Source organism: Myxocyprinus asiaticus, chromosome 12 (assembly GCF_019703515.2).
Source record: "Myxocyprinus asiaticus isolate MX2 ecotype Aquarium Trade chromosome 12, UBuf_Myxa_2, whole genome shotgun sequence".
Classification (NCBI taxonomy): domain Eukaryota; kingdom Metazoa; phylum Chordata; class Actinopteri; order Cypriniformes; family Catostomidae; genus Myxocyprinus; species Myxocyprinus asiaticus.
In genome coordinates this window covers 46,284,908-46,305,849 of record NC_059355.1, presented here as the reverse complement: position 1 = coordinate 46,305,849, position 20,942 = coordinate 46,284,908, and the positions used below count along the sequence as shown (strand labels likewise).

The 20,942-nt window shown below is 35.3% G+C and overlaps 2 protein-coding genes across 4 annotated transcripts in view; one reads left to right on the top strand and one right to left on the bottom strand.

Moving 5' to 3' along the window:
* The window catches only part of LOC127449493 (regulating synaptic membrane exocytosis protein 4-like), a 40,551-nt gene extending 23,575 nt beyond the window's left edge, over nt 1–16,976 (top strand). The window contains exons 2-6 of one of the 3 annotated variants that reach the window (XM_051712966.1): nt 144–282; nt 8,831–8,943; nt 9,955–10,056; nt 10,363–10,499; nt 13,186–16,976. In XM_051712966.1, coding sequence (XP_051568926.1) covers nt 144–282; nt 8,831–8,943; nt 9,955–10,056; nt 10,363–10,499; nt 13,186–13,404 — 710 coding nt within the window. In that variant the 3' untranslated portion in view covers nt 13,405–16,976. Of the gene's footprint in view, nt 1–143; nt 283–8,830; nt 8,944–9,954; nt 10,057–10,359; nt 10,500–12,326; nt 12,665–13,185 lie in introns of those variants that run through there. The other 2 variants (XM_051712965.1, XM_051712968.1) reach the window with 2 other exon arrangements.
* A 142-nt stretch (nt 16,977–17,118) lies between these two features.
* LOC127449487 (actin-binding Rho-activating protein-like) lies at nt 17,119–20,213 on the bottom strand. Its single transcript, XM_051712957.1, has 2 exons — nt 19,559–20,213; nt 17,119–18,532 (listed from the first exon to the last, which is right to left on the bottom strand). The coding sequence occupies exons 1-2, from the start codon at nt 20,144–20,146 to the stop codon at nt 18,095–18,097; spliced, it is 1,026 nt and encodes a 341-aa protein (XP_051568917.1). The 5' UTR covers nt 20,147–20,213; the 3' UTR covers nt 17,119–18,094.
* Nucleotides 20,214–20,942: the final 729 nt, after the last annotated feature.

The window sequence follows — 20,942 nt, the reverse complement described above, 5'->3', positions numbered from 1 at the left end:
GCAAAGCATCATGGTGGCGAGTTTGCATGGGCAAGCACCACTCACATATGTGAAAGTGTCTTTTAAGTGGTCTTATGAATAAAATTTTGGTTTAATCAGCAACAACTAAACCTTTCTTTTTCTCTTTCCTTTCCTTCTTTCAGACCCAGAGGGCCGCAGGTTAAAAGGTATTCAGCGAAGCACAGAGACAGGACTGGCCGTAGAGATGCCCAGTCGCACAGTTCGGCAGGCCAGCCATGAGTCCATAGAGGACAGCATGAACAGCTATGGCTCAGAGGGCAAGTGAGTATTAAACATAAATCCCATTGCATTGGTTTCGGATACATTTTTTAGGACTATGGCATTCACTCAAATCCGACAGCACAAGGAAAGCACTAACAGTACTTTTGCTGTCAGGTGATTATGCTTACATTTTCTGGAACAAGTAGCAATATTTAAAAAGTGTTTTTGGTAGTCCGCTTATGTTACATAACCAACAATAAACCTTGCGTGCTCGGTAATAAAGCTTTCCTCTGTTGGCTTTTTACTCCTGAATAATATACAAAGTTCAAAACATTTATATCGACTTTTGTAAACATATGTCAGATCTTGTATGGGCTGGGAAATGTCTGGTGTGTCACATCAAAGTTAACTTTAGCTGCAGATTTTGGAAGGTACATGATGCAGCTTTAAAAAACTAGCTCTGTGGATGACAAAAGCTGTTTCTCTTCAACTCCTAGTGAGAAGACTATTCTAACAAAAGGTTTTGCACAAGTTTGGATACATAAATGCAGCTGGTTTGTGCATAGATGAGACCATTTGAGATTAGTTTTGGGATGAAAATGACTTGATTGATATAGGCCTGGACCAGGAAATATAGTGCTTTGGAAATTATGAATGATAGGATACATACTGTGGATGAGGTTTGAAATGGTCACTTTAAATGGCTTGTAATTTCAAATAGAATGGTTTTCATGCAAAACAATCAAAATAAGAACCATTCATTTATGACAACATAACTTCTCAAAAGCACTTGCAGTTGAATCTTTGCTTCCTTTCAAAAGAATGTGCTCTGTTACATAATTATAGCAATATGTTGTGTGCGACTGACAATCTATTCTGCATAAATTTCCCTTCAAACCCTTTGTCCAATGCCCAGAGCTCCATTAGAAATTCACAGACAGTGAAAAATCCTCACAAACCTTATGTAATGCAGTTGGATGCTCTTCCTGTGCAACTCCATCATGGGAGTAAAATCCAGTGCATTTCAGATGGATTACTGTGTAGTTTATGGAGCATGGGGATTAAAATTTTGTCTGCCGCCACAGAGGATATTTCACCATATTTCACTGCATCTTATGCATCTCATGAATACGTAACTGAGTAAAACATATTTTACATAAACACTCAATGTTGCTGAAGGCACAGAGTGTATGACAGTTTTGATGCAGTGGCATTTTTGGTTAGGATATGTTTACACTGCAAGTTCCAGGAATATTTACTCAGTATCTTCTGTACACAAATCTTCTGGTAACACTTTATTTTGATGGACCCCCTACAGATATTCAACTGACTATAAGTGACTTTTTTTGTAACTTGCATTTTAGACTAGATTAAATTGTGAGTTCTGCGTGGAATCGCTCGTATCGCTTTTTTTTTTTTTTTTTACTTAAAGGGATAGTTCAGGCAAACAAACAAACAAACAAACAAACAAATAAATAAATAATAAAATAATTTAAAAAATCAGATTTTATTCACCTGCATGTTGTTTCAAAACCTTATGACTTTCTTTATTCTGTTGAACACCAACAGAGATGTTATGAAGAAACAGACCTCTCTCTCATGTAGCTTTGAAAAGTCTGATTCATTCTAGTGAATAATTGTGATCATTTTTTTACTTGTATTTAGTGTAAACATATCTGTTGAGATTGTTCTTTTAAAAACCTTTTTTTGTTTGTTTCAAAATAGCTTCAAAAACTAGCATTATACCATTCATTTCGCAAATGAAATTTTAACTTTTTATAATTTTTTATTCATTAAAAAAGTTTTACTCCTAAACAAATTAATTGTGTTTATGAAACTAATGTATAAAATCATGACTGCTACCATGAGATGAAGAGTTCATTTATATCAGTAACCTTATGAAAGCTGTTCTATTCTATATGGAGAGGGTCCCCTCATGGGGGCTGCCATGTTAGGATCACATGATCAGCCAAATACAATGGTTAATCTTAGTAACTGCCCTATTTAGGACACTTTCACTCATGCATTAAATTAATCATGGCTGACATGTGAGTAGTTAATATTTCCATTGGCATTGATAACTGAAATCTTCTGTGTTTGAATGATGCTGCATCCACACCAGTAGGTGTCAGTGTAAGTCCAGGACTACATGCATAAAACATTACTGTGTGCACCAGATAATGTCTTGCATATCTGACCTGCAGAAAAGCAACTATTCTCTGTAAAGTCATCTTATTTGGAGAGCAAAAAGTTTGAAAGAGGTCACATCACTGACATTTATGTAATAGACCTGTCAAAATGCCCTAGAAAGCTGCAAACAGATGCACTAATTATAAATCTAAAAGCAGAACTGCTCGTGGTGCATGGATTAAAAGTGCTCTTTTAAAGTCTAATGAATTGAGGCTGGACTGTGTGACTGCCTCAAGGTTGCAAGGTTATGAAAATCACAAAATCCATAATCTTAAAATTGTTTACCTGTAACCCCTCTTCATATTAGGTGTCCTAGATAGAATCTATGTTTGACACATTGTCTTTAAATTAGACATGTTGACAAAAACAAAAAATGCTTTGACAAAAATGTGAATGAGGCCAACAACATTGACACATAATTTAAATCATGCAAGATCATCGGTATTATAGACATTCAAAATAAAGTTGAACAGTGTATTTTTATCCTTTAGGATTTTCTTGGAAAAAGTACCTATTCATACAGTGGCCCTGAAAAGGAGTTGGCCACTTTAGTCACGCTTTAAAATGTGTGAATGTCATTGCGTTAGAAATCAAAATATCAAACCAAGTGGCATGTGCAGACAAACAACGATAGGACTGACTCCATAAACTTTTCAACTTCTTCCAGCAAAGGTGAACTCTGTATGCACCTGTAGGAATTTAGCATCTGTGTAAAAAAGTTTGCATATGAATACCAGTTCAACACTAAAAGTGTTGTGACAGTGATAGATTAAAGCAATTCATAGCAATGCACTGAAAAGCCATGATGAAGAAGTAATGCAGACAAATGTTTATTCAAGTGACATCAAGAATGTAGTGTGCAATATGTGCAACACAACAGTAATGGGTGTATTTGTCACGCTCAGAAGCGTTTGTAGTAATGCATGTGTGTTTACTAATGGCTGCTGCTGACAGTGCATGCAAAATGCAGTGAGTAATAATGACTCTCCATTTTGGGGATAGAAAGATTAATTGTCACATGAGAGAAAAGATGTGTTGTGTGTGTGCGCGCGCGCGTGCGTGTGTGTGTGTGTGTGTGTGAGAGAGAGAGAGAGAGAGAGAGAGAGAGAGAGAGAGAGAGTAAATAGTTCACCCAGAAATGAAAAGTCATTATTTAATCACCCTCATCTCGTGCGTAAGAAACAGCTATTTTCTGATGACAGTTCATATAGTATAAGCATCTGTCAAGCCTCAATAAAGGACCAAAAACACCATAAAGGCCCATAAAAGTAGTCCATACAACTTGTGTGCTATTTTTGTAGTCTTCTGAAGCCATATGATAGCTTTGTGTGAGTAACAGATTGAAATTTAAAGGAATAGTTCAACCAATTTGTCATAATTTACTCACCCTCATGTTGTTCTGTACCCAAATTTCTTTCTTCCGTAGAACAGAAAAGGTGCATTGTTTTTAAAAATATCCTAACTGTGGGGGGCCTGGGTAGCTCAGCGAGTAAAGACGCTGACTACCACCCCTGGAGTCGCGAGTTCGAATCCAGGGCGTGCTGAGTGACTCCAGCCAGGTCTCCCAAGCAAATTGGCCCGGTTGCTAGGGAGGGTAGAGTCACATGGGGTAACCTCCTCGTGGTCGCTATAATGTGGTTCTCACTCTCAGTGGGGCGCGTGGTGAGTTGTGCGTGGATGCCGCAGAGAATAGCGTGAAGCCTCCACACGCGCTATGTCTCCGCGGTAATGTGCTCATCAAGCCATGTGATAAGATGCGCTGATTGACGGTCTCAGATGCAGAGGCAACTGAGATTCGCCCTCTGACACTTGGATTGAGGTGTGCCACCACGAGGACTTAGAGTGTATTGGGAATTGGGCATTCCAAATTGGGGAGAAAAGGGGAGAAAAAAAAATATCCTGACTGCTCTTTTACATATAATGAAAATGACATTGGACTGAATCTGTCAAGCTTATAATGATCATAAAAGTAGTACATATGACTCATGTATTATATTCTTTGTAAGTCATATTGTATAAGGAATACATAAAAATTTAAGTTTTATACACTGAAAATCTTCCCTCTGCTGTAAATCTCAAATCAAATATGGCTGCACTGGCATCAGTGACATGCAAGAACCAATGACATTTGCCTTCAGTGCACCATTTTTGTAGTCCATACAACTTTTGTAGTCACAGCTTCAGCAGAGGAGAAATTTTCAGTGAATAATGACTTAAATTGGTTTGTTTTTCACATTAAACTATCATATGGCTTCAAAAGACTAGTGCACAAGTCATATGGACTACTTTTATGATACTTTTATGTTTTTTTCTTTTTGGAGCTTGACAGATGTTGTGACTGCATAAAGATTCTTCAAAAATAAAAAAAAATGGTGTTTCATAAAAAAAAAAAAAAAAAAAAAAAAACAGCATACTGTTTGCAACGATGTGAGGGTGAGTAAATAATGACATAATTTTCATTTTCGGGTGAACTACCCCTTTAAAAGGAGAGATACAAGTAAATATAGAGACACGAGAGAGAGTAAATGATGAACTGGATAGTGTGTCGAGGGATATTGAGACAGCATGGAGTGAAAAACGAGCGAGAGAAGGAGAAAGCAATGAAGATCTCCTGGGAGGCTCAGTCTGAGTATTAGGCATCGAGTTTGTCTGGACCCTCCCAAAAGCATTTTAAAAATAGACCTTTGTGGAGACGACAAGCGACAGAGACAGAATTGGGAATGGGTGGAGGGGCGATGGAGAGAATCGAGGTCAAGACGCAGAAAGAAAATTAATCATGAAGCCGATTTACATTAGTTAGGAGGCTTATTGAGAACAAACAGAGAGAGATGGGAATGGGAAGCAGGGGGTGGAAGAATGGAAGCGAAGAAGGAGAGAGGGATGGGTTTGGAAGGGGGTTTGAAGGAGAATGGATGAAGAGGACTGTCAAGGGCCATGCTCACATGTTGCTTTTGGAAATGCTTTATTAAAGGGATAATACACTCAAAAATTTAAATTCCTCTGTTTCAAACACATATGAGGTTCTCTCTTGCGTCTATCACAAAATGAGATTTTAGGCAGAATGTTAGTGATTTGCAACTTCAGCCACCATATAATTTCATTGCATCTTTTTTTTTTAATACAATGAAAGTGAATGGTGACTGAGGTGGCACACTTTGACCTCTTTGACACAAGTGTCCTTTTTGGCCTGCAGGAGACAAAAACATGTTTTACAGCATCTGTTTCTGCATTTAGGATCTTTCGTTAAAAACAGAAATGGGACCTAATTAATTGCATCTGAGCTTAAGTGTGAGTCCCCATGGAAGCCAGATACTGCCTCGAGATAAAGAAATAAAAAAGCAATAATTTTTTTTTTTTTTTTATCTCACATGTGTGACTTAATTTCTTCTAATTGCAAGTTTAAATCTCGCAATTGTGAGAAATAAACTCATAATTGTGAGATATACAGTATTCTTGCAATTGCGAGACAAACTCAAATTGCCAGGAAAAAGTTGCAATTGCGAGACAGACACAAAATTGTGAGATATAAAGTCACGGTAACACTTTACAATATGGTTCCATCTGTTAACATTAGTTAGCAATATTAGTTAACATGAGCTAACATTGAACAATACTTTTACAGCATTTATTAATCTTGGTTAATGCTAATTTCACCATATACTCATTTATGTTTTTATTTTTTTCCCCAAAAGTTGTATATGTTATCATAAGTTAATGCACTATGAACTACCAGGAACTATCAATGTACAATAGTATTTTTATTAAATCAATGCAAAATTCTCCCAAAATACTGAAAACAGTTTTCTTTTACAATGCTGCCATTGTTAAGTATAATTAAGCTTAATTTTGACCAGATTTGTCACAGTATTGAGCACCACATGCAAAATGCTATGTTTAACACATTGAAAACCCAATGTGTTTTAAAGTTCATTATCAAAATATCTGGAGGTTAGGCCTCCCATTTGCATGGTCAAGAGATTGAATTTGACATGGAGCAGGGCTGTAACCACAATATATTTTGAGGGGGACAAGTCCCCCCCAATAATCAGATATGGCCAGATTATCCCTCCCAATAATTTATATACTTGTTGCTGTTCTGCCGCAGTCCATTATGCACGCTGTCTAACTGTCATTAAGTTGTTGCAGGAATAACATAATGGTTTAAAAAAGTTTACCGCGCTCAGTAGTCTAACACTACTCGTCAATGTCATATGAGATAGCCAATCAAATCGATGAAGGTGGGACTCAAGTTTATGAAGCTGAGCGGAACCTTGTGGATTATTCCAACGCCGCGCATCAGCAAGCAGTTCAGGTTAAGAGTCTTTGTGTCATGTGAGATGTAAGTATCTAACTAAACATGCAATATTTGACCACTGTTTTATGACTGAATTGTTGTACCGACCGACATTAATTTCCAAGGGTGCAAACTATTCACCATTTGGCAAAATTCGCCATTTTGAATTTAAAAAAATGTCATGCACAGTACATAATTTGTATGTCATTCATAACTGTGAATGTGAAAACATTAACGGAGCAGTTTTCAGCGAATCAGGCTTAAGACAAAGAGCGAATGTGTGTATATTATAAAGGAATTGAATGAATGTGGTAATCTGGCAGACATTTGAAGGAGCTTTTTAGAAAATTCTCTTGCCATTGTCTAAGAAAATTATCTATAAAAAACACAAAGTAGAGTGTTATTATCCAGATCAGAACTAGAACAGAACTGGTGTGACTTGTAACTTCTATTGTGCTTTTAGGTTTTGGCAAAGACAGTGTCATATATTCTTAATGCAAATATTATCAGGTAATAATTTAAAATCACTGTAAGTTTTTCTAAATAATTTCTTTATGTCTTTAATTAATTCTGGATTTTGTACAGCATCTGCTATGAGTCTTCTTTTAAAAGAGACCGTTTTTATTTTGAGTATGTCCTTGTCAGGTTTGTGCTCAAAAAATGAGCCACCAGTTAAAGTAGTTCACCTAAAAATGGAAAATGTACTTTTACTCACTCATTTACTCACCCTTATGTTGTTCAAAACCGATATGCTGGGTTTTTTCTTGGACCATAAATATAGATATTTTAAGCAGCTCTATTCCATAGATTAACAGTTTATAGTGAGCAGGAGCTGTATAAAACAAATATTATAAAGCACTATTAAAGGTTCAGTATAAAGTCATAACAGTCCATATGACAAGTACATTATATTCCAAGCTTTCTGGGGATATACAACAGCTTTGTGTTATATGGACAACTTTTATGGTATTTTTATAATGATTTTTTTCTCTTTGGACCTTGACAGCAGTGGTCAATATGAAGTGTTTGTGTTTGGAAAAGAGCAGAGTTAGGATTCTTGAAGAAAACACTGTGTTAAGATACTACTGGGAGGAAAACACAATGAGGGACAACATGAGGGCAGTAAATAATTTTGTGTATTTTCTTTTTGCTAGCCAGCTGACACAGTCATGTCCTTTTACAGATACATCAATGATGAAAAAAAATTCTAATTATATTAATCTTTTCTTTGAGGCAGCACAAAAAAGAAAGAAAAGATGACTGAAACAGGCAAATTGCTAGCAATGCAGACAGTGTTTGTCTTGTACTGTGTGAACTTTAAAAATACATGCATCTTTTAAAACCAAAAATGATACAATTTTGGGCCTTTATCGCATTTCAAGCCTTTATTAAAAGACCAAAGAGGACCATAATATTTGTGACCTCAACACCCGTGACCCCCCACCCCCAAAATGGTTTGGTTCCCCCCAGTGTTCAAGATATGGTTATGGCCTTGACATGGAGCATACACACACACACACACACACACACACACACACACACACACACACATACACACACACACACACACACACTGTAATAGTAGCATTTTTGTGTAATATTTGTCAGCATGTATCTCAAATAAATAGTGTGAAAGTAATGTGTGTATGTGTGTGCTAAAACAAACAGCGCTGCTTTTAAAGTGTCGCAGAGCCACAGTGGTTTCACCTTTAAGGGAAATCAACCTACAAATGGCTTATAGATCTCTGCATTTTAAGCGGGGATAGGAGAACTATTTTAACATTGGAAAAATTAGACACTTCAGCTTTAAACATTGCTAATAACAGGGAATAATGGTATACCATTAATTCCCAAGCTTTACATTCCCAAATTAGTAAAAATATATCCAAAGTATTTGGGAAAATATCACATACTGTAAGAACACCCTCTTCTATACCAGAATATTACATCAGAAAGTTCTGCACTGAACTTCTGAATTTATGAAGTGAACTATTGCTGTCCAACATAATTATGTGCCAGTGCTGCATTATACATGTGGCATACAAAATACACTTTACATTGTGTGAAACAACTGCAGTTAAAATGAGTGGAAATTTTTACACTGCCCTGTTCTCTCTCCATTAGTCTGAACTACAGTGGTATGTGCTTGGCATCAGATGCCCAGTTTAGCAACTTTCTAGATGGGATGGGACCAGCTCAGTTTGTGGGAAGACAAACACTAGCTACCACTTCAATGGGTAAGTGCCTTTGTTTATTAGATACATCTGACATACAGTATGATGTTGTTTCATCTTAAAATTGGAAAATGTTAATTATGCACAGGTTTGCTTATTATAACAAAAGTGATATATTTCTAATATCTTAAAATAGTCCCATAAAAATGAAAAAGATTTTCAAAAACCCTCTGAAAAGGACCAACATCATCATTTAAGAAGCACAATCTGGAATCAGGGTTCTACTAAAAAGTAACCTAAAAATGTGCTTTGTGTGGTAACATCTAAATTAACTGGTTATAATAAAGTCAAAAATATTATTTATATTAATTATAAAATTGAAATACAAAAATATACTGCATATTTTAATATTTCAGATTGATATTAAAGATTATATTATTATTAATATGTATCATTTTTATAAGTAATAATTATTTAGTTAATAATAATTCATAATGGTTATTAATATTACAACACACTAAAATATACAATTATAATTAATATGTTATTTATTAATACACTTTTTTTTTTTATACATTAGGTTACACCAGCAAAACTAGGTGTTAGGCTCCTTAAGGGAACAATTGCAGGTTACATAAAAAAATATCCACTAAATTGAATTGAGTAATCTTTAACAAAATTAAATTAATAAAACACATATATTTAAGTTGTAGTTATTTAATCTGTTAAAGAATACTTAAATCAATTTATTATGAAATTGAAATGCATAAATCTAGAAAATCAGGTACAATATTTTGGAGTGTGATATGAAAAATCTTTTCAAGACAATTGCCATTGAAAGAAGCTAACCAATACTTATTTGCTTGGCAAAATCATGCAAAATAAATGTTTATATTTGCTATTGTTTTGGATGTTTTCCAAAAGTTTGGAAGTTGCATAATGTTATGGAAAATCAAAATTGTTAAATAAGATTATAATATAAAATAAGATTCCAAATGTCAAACATAAAACTTTGATATTTGTATTGTTTTTTCAAATGTGACTCATCTTAATTTGCATGTTGATGTATTACAGGAGATGTGGAGATCGGTCTGATGGAGAGGAACGGACAGTTGGAGGTGGAGATCATTCAGGCTCGAGGACTCATCATGAAGCCTGGATCCAAGGGCCCTCCAGGTGATTGTTCATCAACCTGTTCTCTGATATACTGATCCATGACTCGTATAGAACATATTAGATCCATTTAACCAGAGGGCAGACTTGATTGAAAGTCCTGATCTTGGGAGTGATCTTGGGAGATTGTTCTTCTCTTTTTAATTGTGGATCCGTTATTGGAATAGACTATGTGTGTGTTTGAAAAAAAAATTGAAAAATCCAAATTGGTGCCTTTTAAGAAATTAGTCAATTTCAATATCTTGTGGACTTCTTGGATGAAGTTAGAATTGATATTATATTATTATGTTTCTTTCTTGTTTTTAGCAGCGTATATCAAAGTGTACCTTCTGGAAAATGGCATGTGTATCGCCAAAAAGAAGACAAAGTCAGTGCGGAAATCTCTAGATCCCCTTTACAATCAAGTCCTTGTGTTCTCAGAGAGTCCACAGGGAAAAGTTGTACAGGTAAATTACAAATTGCAAAAAAAAACCTGCAAAGTAAACTTGCTTGGATTTCCTATAATGCAGTCCTGTTAGCGACAAAAAAAAAAAAAAAAAAAAAAAAAAAAAGGATGTCAAGATGAAGAAAATGAAAAATATTTTTAAAATCTAGTTAAAAAATCATCAAGTAAAAAGTTGAACCAATTTTTTTTATTTTTTATTTATAGTTTATATTAAGATTATTAATAATTAGGTGTACACATCTTAATTATTATTTAAAAAAAAAATTTCAGGTGAAAAGAATTTTTGAAAAATGAAAGTCATGACATTTTCTTGTGGTTATTCAAGTTGTTGCACACACTTAAAATACATCTGAATGGTTGGTTATTTAAATGATAAAGAATACAATTTTTATTAGAGAGCAAAGTTTGTCCGCACTTTTTCTAATTTATCTGCAGGCTGACGTGTTGTTAGTGAATTATCAATTCTTATATAATTCTTCTTTCCCATAATTTAGTTCCACCGCAGAGAGAACTGTCAAAGGAATAGCTATGCAACAAATACTTTATTTTTAGCAGTGGAGAAGGAAAAGGGGAAACATTTAAATTATATCTGAATAATTTATAGACAGATAGATAATGATAGATGTAGATAGATACAGATAAAGATAGATGTGTGTGTATATACAGTATATATATATATATATATATACAGTTGAAGTCAGAAGTTTACATACACCTTAGCCAAATACATTTAAACTCAAATACGTTTTTCACAGTTCCTGACATTTAATCGTAGAAAAAATTCCCTGTCTTAGGTCAGTTAGTATCACTACTTTATTTTAAGAATGTGAAATGTCAGAATAATAGTAGAGATAATGATTTATTTCAGCTTTTATTTCTTTTATCACATTCCCAGTGGGTCAGAAGTTTACATACATTTGTTAGTATTTGGTAGCATTGCCTTTAAATTGTTTAACTTGGATCAAACGTTTTGGGTAGCCTTCCACAAGCTTCTCACAATAAGTTGCTGGAATTTTGGCCCATTCCTCCAGACAGAACTGGTGTAACTGAGTCAGATTTGTAGGCCTCCTTACTCTCACACTCTTTTTCAGTTCTGCCCACAAATTTTCTATCGGACTGAGGTCAGGGCTTTGTGATGGCCACTCACAAAGGACTTTCTTGTCCTTCAGCCATTTTGCCACAACTTTGGAGGTATGCTTGTGGTCATTGTCCATTTGGAAGACCCATTTGCGACCAAGCTTTAACTTCCTGGCTGATGTCTTGAGATGTTGCTTCAATATATCTACATAATTTTCCTTCCTCGTGATGCCATCTATTTTGTGAAGTGCACCAGTCCCTCCTGCAGCAAAGCACCCCCACAACATGATGCTGCCACCCACATGATTCATGGTTGGGATGGTGTTCTTCGGCTTGCAAGCCTCACCCTTTTTCCTCCAAACATAACAATGGTCATTATGGCCAAAAAGTTCAATTTTTGTTTCATCAGACGAGAGGAAATTTCTCCAAAATGTAAGATCTTTGTCCCCATGTGCACTTGCAAACTGTAGTCTGGCTTTTTTATGGTGGTTTTGGTGCAGTAGCTTCTTGCTTGCTGAGCAGCCTTTCAGGTTATGTTGATATAGGACTCGTTTTACTGTGGATATAGATACTTGTCTACCTGTTTCCTCCAGCATCTTCACAAGGTCCTTTGCTGTTGTTCTGGGATTTATTTGCACTTTTCGCACCAAAATACATTCATCTCTAGGAGACAGAATGCATCTCCTTCCTGAGCGGTATGATGGCTGCATGGTCCCATGCTGTTTATACTTACGTACTATTGTTTGTACAGATGAACGTTGGCGTTTGGAAATTGCTCCCAAGGATGAACCAGACTTGTGAAAGGTCCACAGTTTTTTTTCTGAAGTCTTGGCTGATTTATTTTGATTTTCCCATGATATCAAGCAAAGGGGCACTGAGTTTGAAGGTAGGCCTTAAAATACATCCACAGGTACACCTCTAATTCAGTACACCTCCTATCAGGAGCTAATTGGCTAATTGTCTAAAGGAATGACATTATTTTCTGGAATTTTTCAAGCTGCTTAAAGGCACAGTTAACTTATTGTATGTAAACTTCTGAATTGTGATATAGTCAATCTGTCTGTAAACAATTGTTGGAAAAATTACTCGTGTCATGCACAAAGTAGATGTCCTAAATGACCTGCCAAAACTATAGTTTGCTAATATTAAATCTGTGGAGTGGTAAAAAAAAAGAGTTTTAATGACTTCAACCTAAGCGTATGTAAACTTCTGACTTCAATTGTACATACATACATACATACATACATATATTTACTGTATACAGTAAATATACATTTATAAGGATAAAACTGATTGAATAAAGTGTCCAGAACATGAATTTAGGAAATGTAGAATGGCAGGGGATAATGTAATTTATGTTAATGATGAAAACGATACCTAATTGTACAATTTAGTATTATTCTTCAGGAAAGCGCTACCTTGTTGGTTGGAGAAACTATAACCCCTACCCTTAAATCTAACCTTAACAAATCAGGTATCACTTTCCTCATAAATATGAATGACTCTTTTTTAAGATTCACCCAGATGTATTTATTGGTATTAACAAGAATTTATAAAGTATGTTTCTTTTACTTTTCACATAAAACAGTTCCTCCATCTCTCCTCAACAGGTCATTGTTTGGGGAAACTACGGCCGGATGGATCGCAAATGCTTTATGGGCGTCGCACGCATCCTAATGGAGGAGCTGGATTTGACAAACATGGTGATTGGCTGGTACAAGCTTTTCCCGACCTCGTCAATGGTCGATCCCACAATGGCACCGCTGATTCGACACTCGTCACAGCTCTCCCTGGAGAGCACTGTCGGACCGTGCTGTGAACGTTCCTAAGACAAATAACTAGTTTTTATTTTTCTCTGGAAGGGCTCTCGAAGCCCTCTATCATACAAGTGCTGTCTGTGCATGACTGCAGCACTAGAACCCTCTGGAATGTTCTAGAATTTCCAAGACGTCTTCAGAACAAAACACCTTCTGGAACATTCCAGAATGTACCACAGAGGTACTAAGGAAATATTCCTTTTCAACCTCAGAAGGAAAGAGATCAGGAAAGGCAAAGAATGCAGACCAAACCTTTGGGCTTTATTTTAGCTTTCGACACATTAGCTTGTGCTGGTCTGTATGTCTTTCAAAGGAAAAATCCTCTGTTTAGAATTGATTTCCACATAAAAGGCAAACGTTTGGTGCAGTCATCATTTTGAGTGCTGCCACAGGTTGATTGTTAATGGATAAAAGGGATGGGTTTTGTGCAATATGAGAGATGAATGTATTGGTTAAAAAGTGTGGGTTTGCATTTATTTTCTTGCGTAATTATCAATAAATGAAAAGATACATGTCTTACAAAGATTCAATATAGTATGTATAGTTCGAAGAGTTAATGTTTGTGATTTCATGATTTAGTTTGGATATTTTTTTATTTTATTTTTGTCTTTCTCATTATTGAACAGTGCCAATGCTACCAGCAAGTGGCTTTACTTAGTGGTTAGTGTCTATATGACTAGAGGCTTTATTAACCAATAACTTAGGCCAAAACAAATTTATAAAAACTGACGCTGGTTTTCTACAATACTTTCTGAAGTGACAGTGACCTCTTGTAGATTTTTCATGATGTCACTGTGATTATTCCCCCAATTACACAAATTTGCTGAATTTTAATAAACATTTTACAGAACATTTTTATGAACACTTATTGTACACCAAACTGAATTTGAACACCAAAATTCTGTAAAAACTATTTGAAAACAAAAAATGTGCATTAGGTTGTTGGAAATGACACTAGGCGGAGTGACCACTTCTGTTAATCAGCCAGTCTGGCACAGTTATCTCAAAATTGTCAGGTATCGTCCGATTAATCACCCTGGTCAATATATCAGTCTATCACTAATTATGACATGATAATTTAGTTTTGCACTTTATAATCTGAAATATCTTTTTAATAAGTGACTGCTAGTTTGGCATGAGCCAACATTCCTTTTCTTATTGAAATGATTATTAATTGTGACATTTGGGATTCAGAGTCTTAAGTAGCAATGATAAGGATGTAGCATTAATTATTGGCATACGCATGAAAGGCATCTTAGTTTCCCACAATCTAATGAGATGTTGCATGGAATTATTTGATGCATTAGAAAGTTTTACTGGCAGTATAGCAAACATGTAGCAGCATACGATCAAACAAATACTGTTACATTGCACAGTGTTTTACTGTGTGACATCTTAAAGCAAAATAAGAGGCAGGTCTTAATAAATACTTATAGACATATGAATCGTTTAAACTATTTTAGCATATATCCAAAAAAGCATATGAAAAGCAAGACATTTATACACCAATACAAAACCACGGGTAAGACAACAGCATTCTGCATAAACAGGAATTTTTTATGCCCACTTTAAAAATATAATATGAACTATCAGACATTTTGTGAAGAAAATGCACTATTTATCACTAGAAAAAAGGATTTTGTTAAAGATTAATTCCACTATGAGAATTTCCAGAGTGTATATTTAAATTAACGCTGAAAAGTATACCTCAGTCGACTTTTAAAACCCTCAACATAATCAAGTTGTTAAGGCCATACATGAAGCACTGCCACATTCTTTTTGAAAAGTTAAATGTTTATTGTCTTAAGAAGCAATAACTTGCTCACTTTATGCGTTACAGGGAGTAAAGCCAGAATTTGTCTCCGCATTACATTAGAAATTTTGCATCCATGTAGCAATACAGTAGATACTTGGTTTAAGACACAGCAATTCTCAGTATACAGTAATGGCTGAATGTTTGGGATTCTTGGGAATATAGTGCCAAAAATGTACCTTTTATAGGTGTGTTGGGTTTATATAAAACTGAATGATTTGGAACAGCTTAATGAATTACATTGAATCAAACAGTACATTGTATGTTCATATATACAATGTACATTATTATACATCAGTTTAGTACAGAATAATTTCACTGGTCAATCTGTGTTTTCACTTAGAAGTCAATGTCAGTGTCACAGTTGGAAAAATTAATTTTGATTCGAGTTCCATATTACTGGTCTGTTTATTGTAAATAAGACTCCTAGTGGGCGAAATCAGTGTTAGTAAATTATGATATAAATGAAAGCTCCATTTGCGATGTCACATATTGATATTACATTTTTAGGCTTTAATCTTTGGCAAAGTAACACAAATGACAGATTGAAATATATTTATTTGGCAAAAAGTTATTGTTCATATGGCAAAATCTGAAACGGATATACTGTATTTATTGCTTTTCAACTTTAAATATCCTCAATTTTACACTGCAGGTGTTATAAAACATTTTGAATGAAAATGAATTGTTTTTGTAAAGCCTTAATAACTCGTAAACCAGAGGTCTTAACACAATGCCAACTGTACTGCGGAGAAACAAGCATGCAAGAATGTAATTCAGTTTTTATCTGTACTGTATTTATTATTTTCTCATTCTTTATTTCTGCCTGTCTTTATTTAAATGTTTTATTTTAAGGGTTTTTATTTTATATAAATTGCGAGTATTATGGCCTTTTGAGTCACATTTTTCAACACTTAGTTTTGTAACTAATTAACCATTAACCATATCAACTATCCTTGCTGAGGTTGATAGGGCAAAATAATCAACATATTCTTAAATTGGATGCTGTGATATTTTTCTTTGTGGAGATACTTGTTTAATTCCTTATTACTGTTCATTATATGTAAATTTGAATTCGTAAAATCAAAAATGTCACTGTTAATTAATGCACAATTTGATGTACTGTTACTCTGTTGAAAATGGTAATAAAGAATAAAATAGCTCACTCTGATTTACAAAACCTTGTGCGAGCTCCCTGAAGTTTCATAGGTTTAATTCAATGTCACAGACGTGTAAGTATCCGTATCCAGAAACCATTTAATAAGATTTGACAACAAACAAATAAAAGTGAGCTGGACAATTCTTATTGTGAATATCAGATAGAATTGGATATTACTGACTGCGTGAATGTAATAGTTATAAAGTCTGTCTGCTTTCTCTAAGGAAAATTAGATCAAGCACTATTGATCTGAATGTTGGTATTTTGGAGATACAGTTTCATTTTTGTATGTAGATGTGTGTGTGTAGCCGTTGTTTTGTGATTAACTATGGGACACATCGAATTCTGTCCCTATTTTATGTTATAATAGAACAATTCAGGTCACTTTTATGCACATACCAACACTTTTATCTAAAATAGGACATACCATAGACTTCTGTTGTTTTTATATAAAGCCAATTATATTAAGACAAACCCTAACCCTACAAGGAAGCTTTTTTGCGTTTAATAATAATAATAATAATAATAATAATAATAATAATAAAAACATTATTTTATTTAATATTAAAACAGACTTACGAATAATTTTTACCTATGAGGTCAAGGAGGAGATTTCGTTAAATTTATTTACCTTCTAGGGGACAAATTTGTCTCCACAAAGTAAACACACACACATTATGCAAAGATTAAATCCAGATTTAAACACATAACTATGTTGAATTATGAAAAAAGCAAGACATCCTCTTTCAAAAGGTCAGTGTTGTATTTGTGACACAACAATATTTTTATTTCAGCTTAAACTGACATGATAGAATAATTCCAGATTAAAACAATAAATTTATACACTGCACATAATCAAAAATTCCTAATATTTACAACAAATCCTTCTGTGAGAAGACTATCATGCTTTCATTTTGAAAGAGGTAATTACATCAAGCAGCAAATACTGGACAATAAAATAACACGAAGTACGCATGAAAATAATTGCACTAGTGACAAAAGCATTAAAGTCAATAAAAAATAAATATTGACCCTATTTACTTTCCTAATACACATACACTTTCAAAACATGTCATGCACCAAAGTGGATGCTGAAGATCACATGTTAATTTATAATCAGGTTTCTGGAACGTTCTCAAGGTTCTTCTATTTCATACTTCCAAATAATTTATAAATAGAATAATCAGAGACATTCTAGCAGTGTTGCGGAAGCTACTTCGAAACTGTAGTTTACAAGCTACAAGCTATTTAGAATTTAAAGTAAATTTTAAAGCGAATCTTTTTGAAGTAGTTAGCTACAATGCATGTTACTAACAAAAAAGTGGATGAGAGGCGTAACAAATAAATGCAAAAAAATAAAATAAATAAATAAATAAATAAATAAATAAATATTAGTTTGGACGTGGCCTAAAATGAATCAGATGTTCTAATGCAACCCAATTTGATTACTGACTGTTCATATGGCTATAAAGTTGCACATGCAATACAATATGCTAAAAACAGCTATGTAGCATTTTGTCATGCTAATTGTTGGAAAAAGTTGCTTGTTTTTGGAAAAGCTACTGTATGGCTTTTTTGAAAACCCCTGAGCTACTATGACACTACTGAGAAACATAGTTTTGTTTGCAGCATTGCTAATTGTAGTTCGTTACTCCCCATCACTGCATTCTAGCTATGGCATACTTTGGCATAAGTTGCATATGTTTAAGATCATCTGACTTTCCAGAGCATCAAACCAGGAGTGTAATTATGACATCATCATCCTGGCCCTTCCAGAGCATTTCGCCCTCAAAGTGCACCATCTTGTGTTTGCGACAACGCAGCAAAATTCCCACAACTTTATCAGAGATTTTAACGTAGCGGTCAAACAGACGGCCGAAGGTGACATAGATGCATCCCTGCTTGTCCTGTTGACCTATGTCACGTATGATAAAACACATCTCCTCCATCTCACGGTAGATGTGTTTCTGGGCTCTATCGGCTCGTTGGGCGGTTTTCGATCCCTCTTTGGGGCGACCGTATCCCGTATCGCCCTTGTGGAGTCGAATAGCCATTGCATGCTCGTAGTCGAATTCTTCACTAAATGGGTTCAGCTTCTGGCCTTCAATGTGATTCTTAGCAAACTGTTGCCACCTGCTCCTCAGGTCACCCATTGTGGTTACCTTAATCTGAAAGGAAATAATAATAAGATTGACTTGTTTTTATAGACAATATTGCCCCAATATAAACTTATGGTTCATTTATAATTTATTCTATTTTAAATGTAATGTGCAGAATCAACCTCCGAAAATTATAAACACTGTGGCAAACAATGCTCTGTTTGAGCATCCCAGCGATCCTGATACAGCAACAATTGTTCAATCAATGAACCATATATTGTAATCATGTTGACTTGGTTGCTTGCATAATTATAACAACATTTTATTCAGGTCTTGTTGAAGGTGTAGACAACCCAGCTTGTCACCATATAGTCACATTACACTACTATCCAACATGCCTACTTCTCAATATTTCTCAAGATGTCTTCAAGGGACACTTATTTCACAACGGTGCCATTTGAACCGGTGTAAATGCGTCTTGCGAAACTTGAGATGGTGAGGCCAACAGTCCGGAGACTGAATCAAATACCATGGTGACACAGCTGTGATGGATCTCACTCATCAAGTTGAGATGCATGCTGCTTTTTGAAGGTCAAATGGAAAGATCCATCACTGTATTTATTTACATATATTCCATTGCTGCAAAACATGTCTGAGATTATGATGGAACATCACGCTGCCATTGCAAGAGTTATTATACAACTAAGTATACTGTATATTTCCATTATTATTACGTTGTAAATCAATTTAAATTTAAAATAATCTAATCTATATACTGTAGTTTTAAAGGAATATTCCGGGTTCAATTCAAGTTAAGCCCAATTGACAGCATTTGTAGCATAATGTTGATTACTACAGAAAGTATTTTTGATTCATGCCTCGTTTACTTACAAAATCACGATTTCAATAAGGCACTTACAATGGAAGTAAAAAATATTTTTTGTGGTAATCATTATTATGCTGTCAATTGAGCTTAACCAGAATATTCTTTTAAATTTCCCTTTCTTTGTCTGGTTTGATTAAAGTCTTGAATGTCTGTTAATAAAGGGTTAACAAATGCTGTCAACATAGCTTGATTCATTCTGATAAACATACCTTTGGCCTGCTGATGTGTTTCTTTGGTTCATTCTCGTTTTGATCACTATTGTCGCTCAACGACGCTTCCTCTCCAAGTCCACTGTCTTCTGTATCTACACTGCTACTTCTGGATCCCGTTTGTCCTAGCGCCTTTGCCAACACTGCAGCTTTCCCACCACAGAAGCGTCTCCTAGTAGGAGACTCATTGCCTAAGAAGTTTTTTGTGTCCTCTGATACCAACTGATTGGTGTTGATCTTCTCCTTGATTGTGCTCACGAGGTCTTTCCCACACTCGGTACGTTTCGGTGTGACGGCCTTAGTCACGGTTCCCGTCTTGATCTTGTTGTCTGAACTATCTTTGCCATTCACAGATACCACGCGAGGTGTGACCAAGAGTTTCATCTCGCTCTTCTCTTTCTGTTTTTCTTTCTCGTCCTCAATGATGGTGTCAGGCATCCAGCCACTTGGGATCGTGTCTTGCTTGCCAGTGTGGTCATTCGCCCAACTTTGCCAGCTTTTGGCAAGGCTGGTCACCGTTGAAGCCACCTTGATCTTTCTGATGGCTCTGTTGAAAGGTCGATTTTGCTGGACGGCAGCCATACTCATAGTTCTACTTGTGCTCTTGCTGCTTTGGTAAGGTGGTAAGGTCCACGTTTTAGGTTTGATAATCTGTTTGAATGCTACTGGTGGTCACAGTGGGCTTTTATAAGAATAGGAAGAGGATGTTTCCTCTAAAGTGGGCGGTTTGACATTCCTTTTGGTGCACATGGTGTCCACCATGACCCCAAACATGCTAATGGAATTTCCCCACAAGAGTAACAGTGACAACAGGTGGCCAGATATGATCAACCAACACCACTCTGTCAAACCTTTTCAACAAGAGAAAATAGCTCATAACATCATACCTGACTGTATCCCCTGATTAAAATTAATCCATGTTATCAGACCACACTTTAAATGCTGATGAAAATGGCTACAAATGCATGCAGCTCTGTACTGCCGTTGCATATTTTTGTACAGAGTGCCAGCACTCTGTGTGATGGTCTATTTTTGCAGACTGAGTGTTGGATTGTGCATGTGCTGGCTTCTGTTGATTGATACACAGGCCTGTTCTTAAACTGCAAGCCAGGCTATTTTAAGCAGGAGTCGTGCTGAGAGAAAACTTGCGATGAGCCTAGGATTTGCACATCCAGTCTGTTTCTTTTATGGCGCTGATAAAATGGTGATTAAGATTTATTTTTATAGTATTAATCTGTTAAATGTTTTCAGAAATGTATCCATTAAACCACTAAAACTGCTGAATTGCAAAGTATCCTTGAGGGTTTCAATGATTTTTTTTCAACAAATTCGAGAGATAAATATTGCTGCACTATTTCATAAAGGGGATTTCATAAAATCCTTC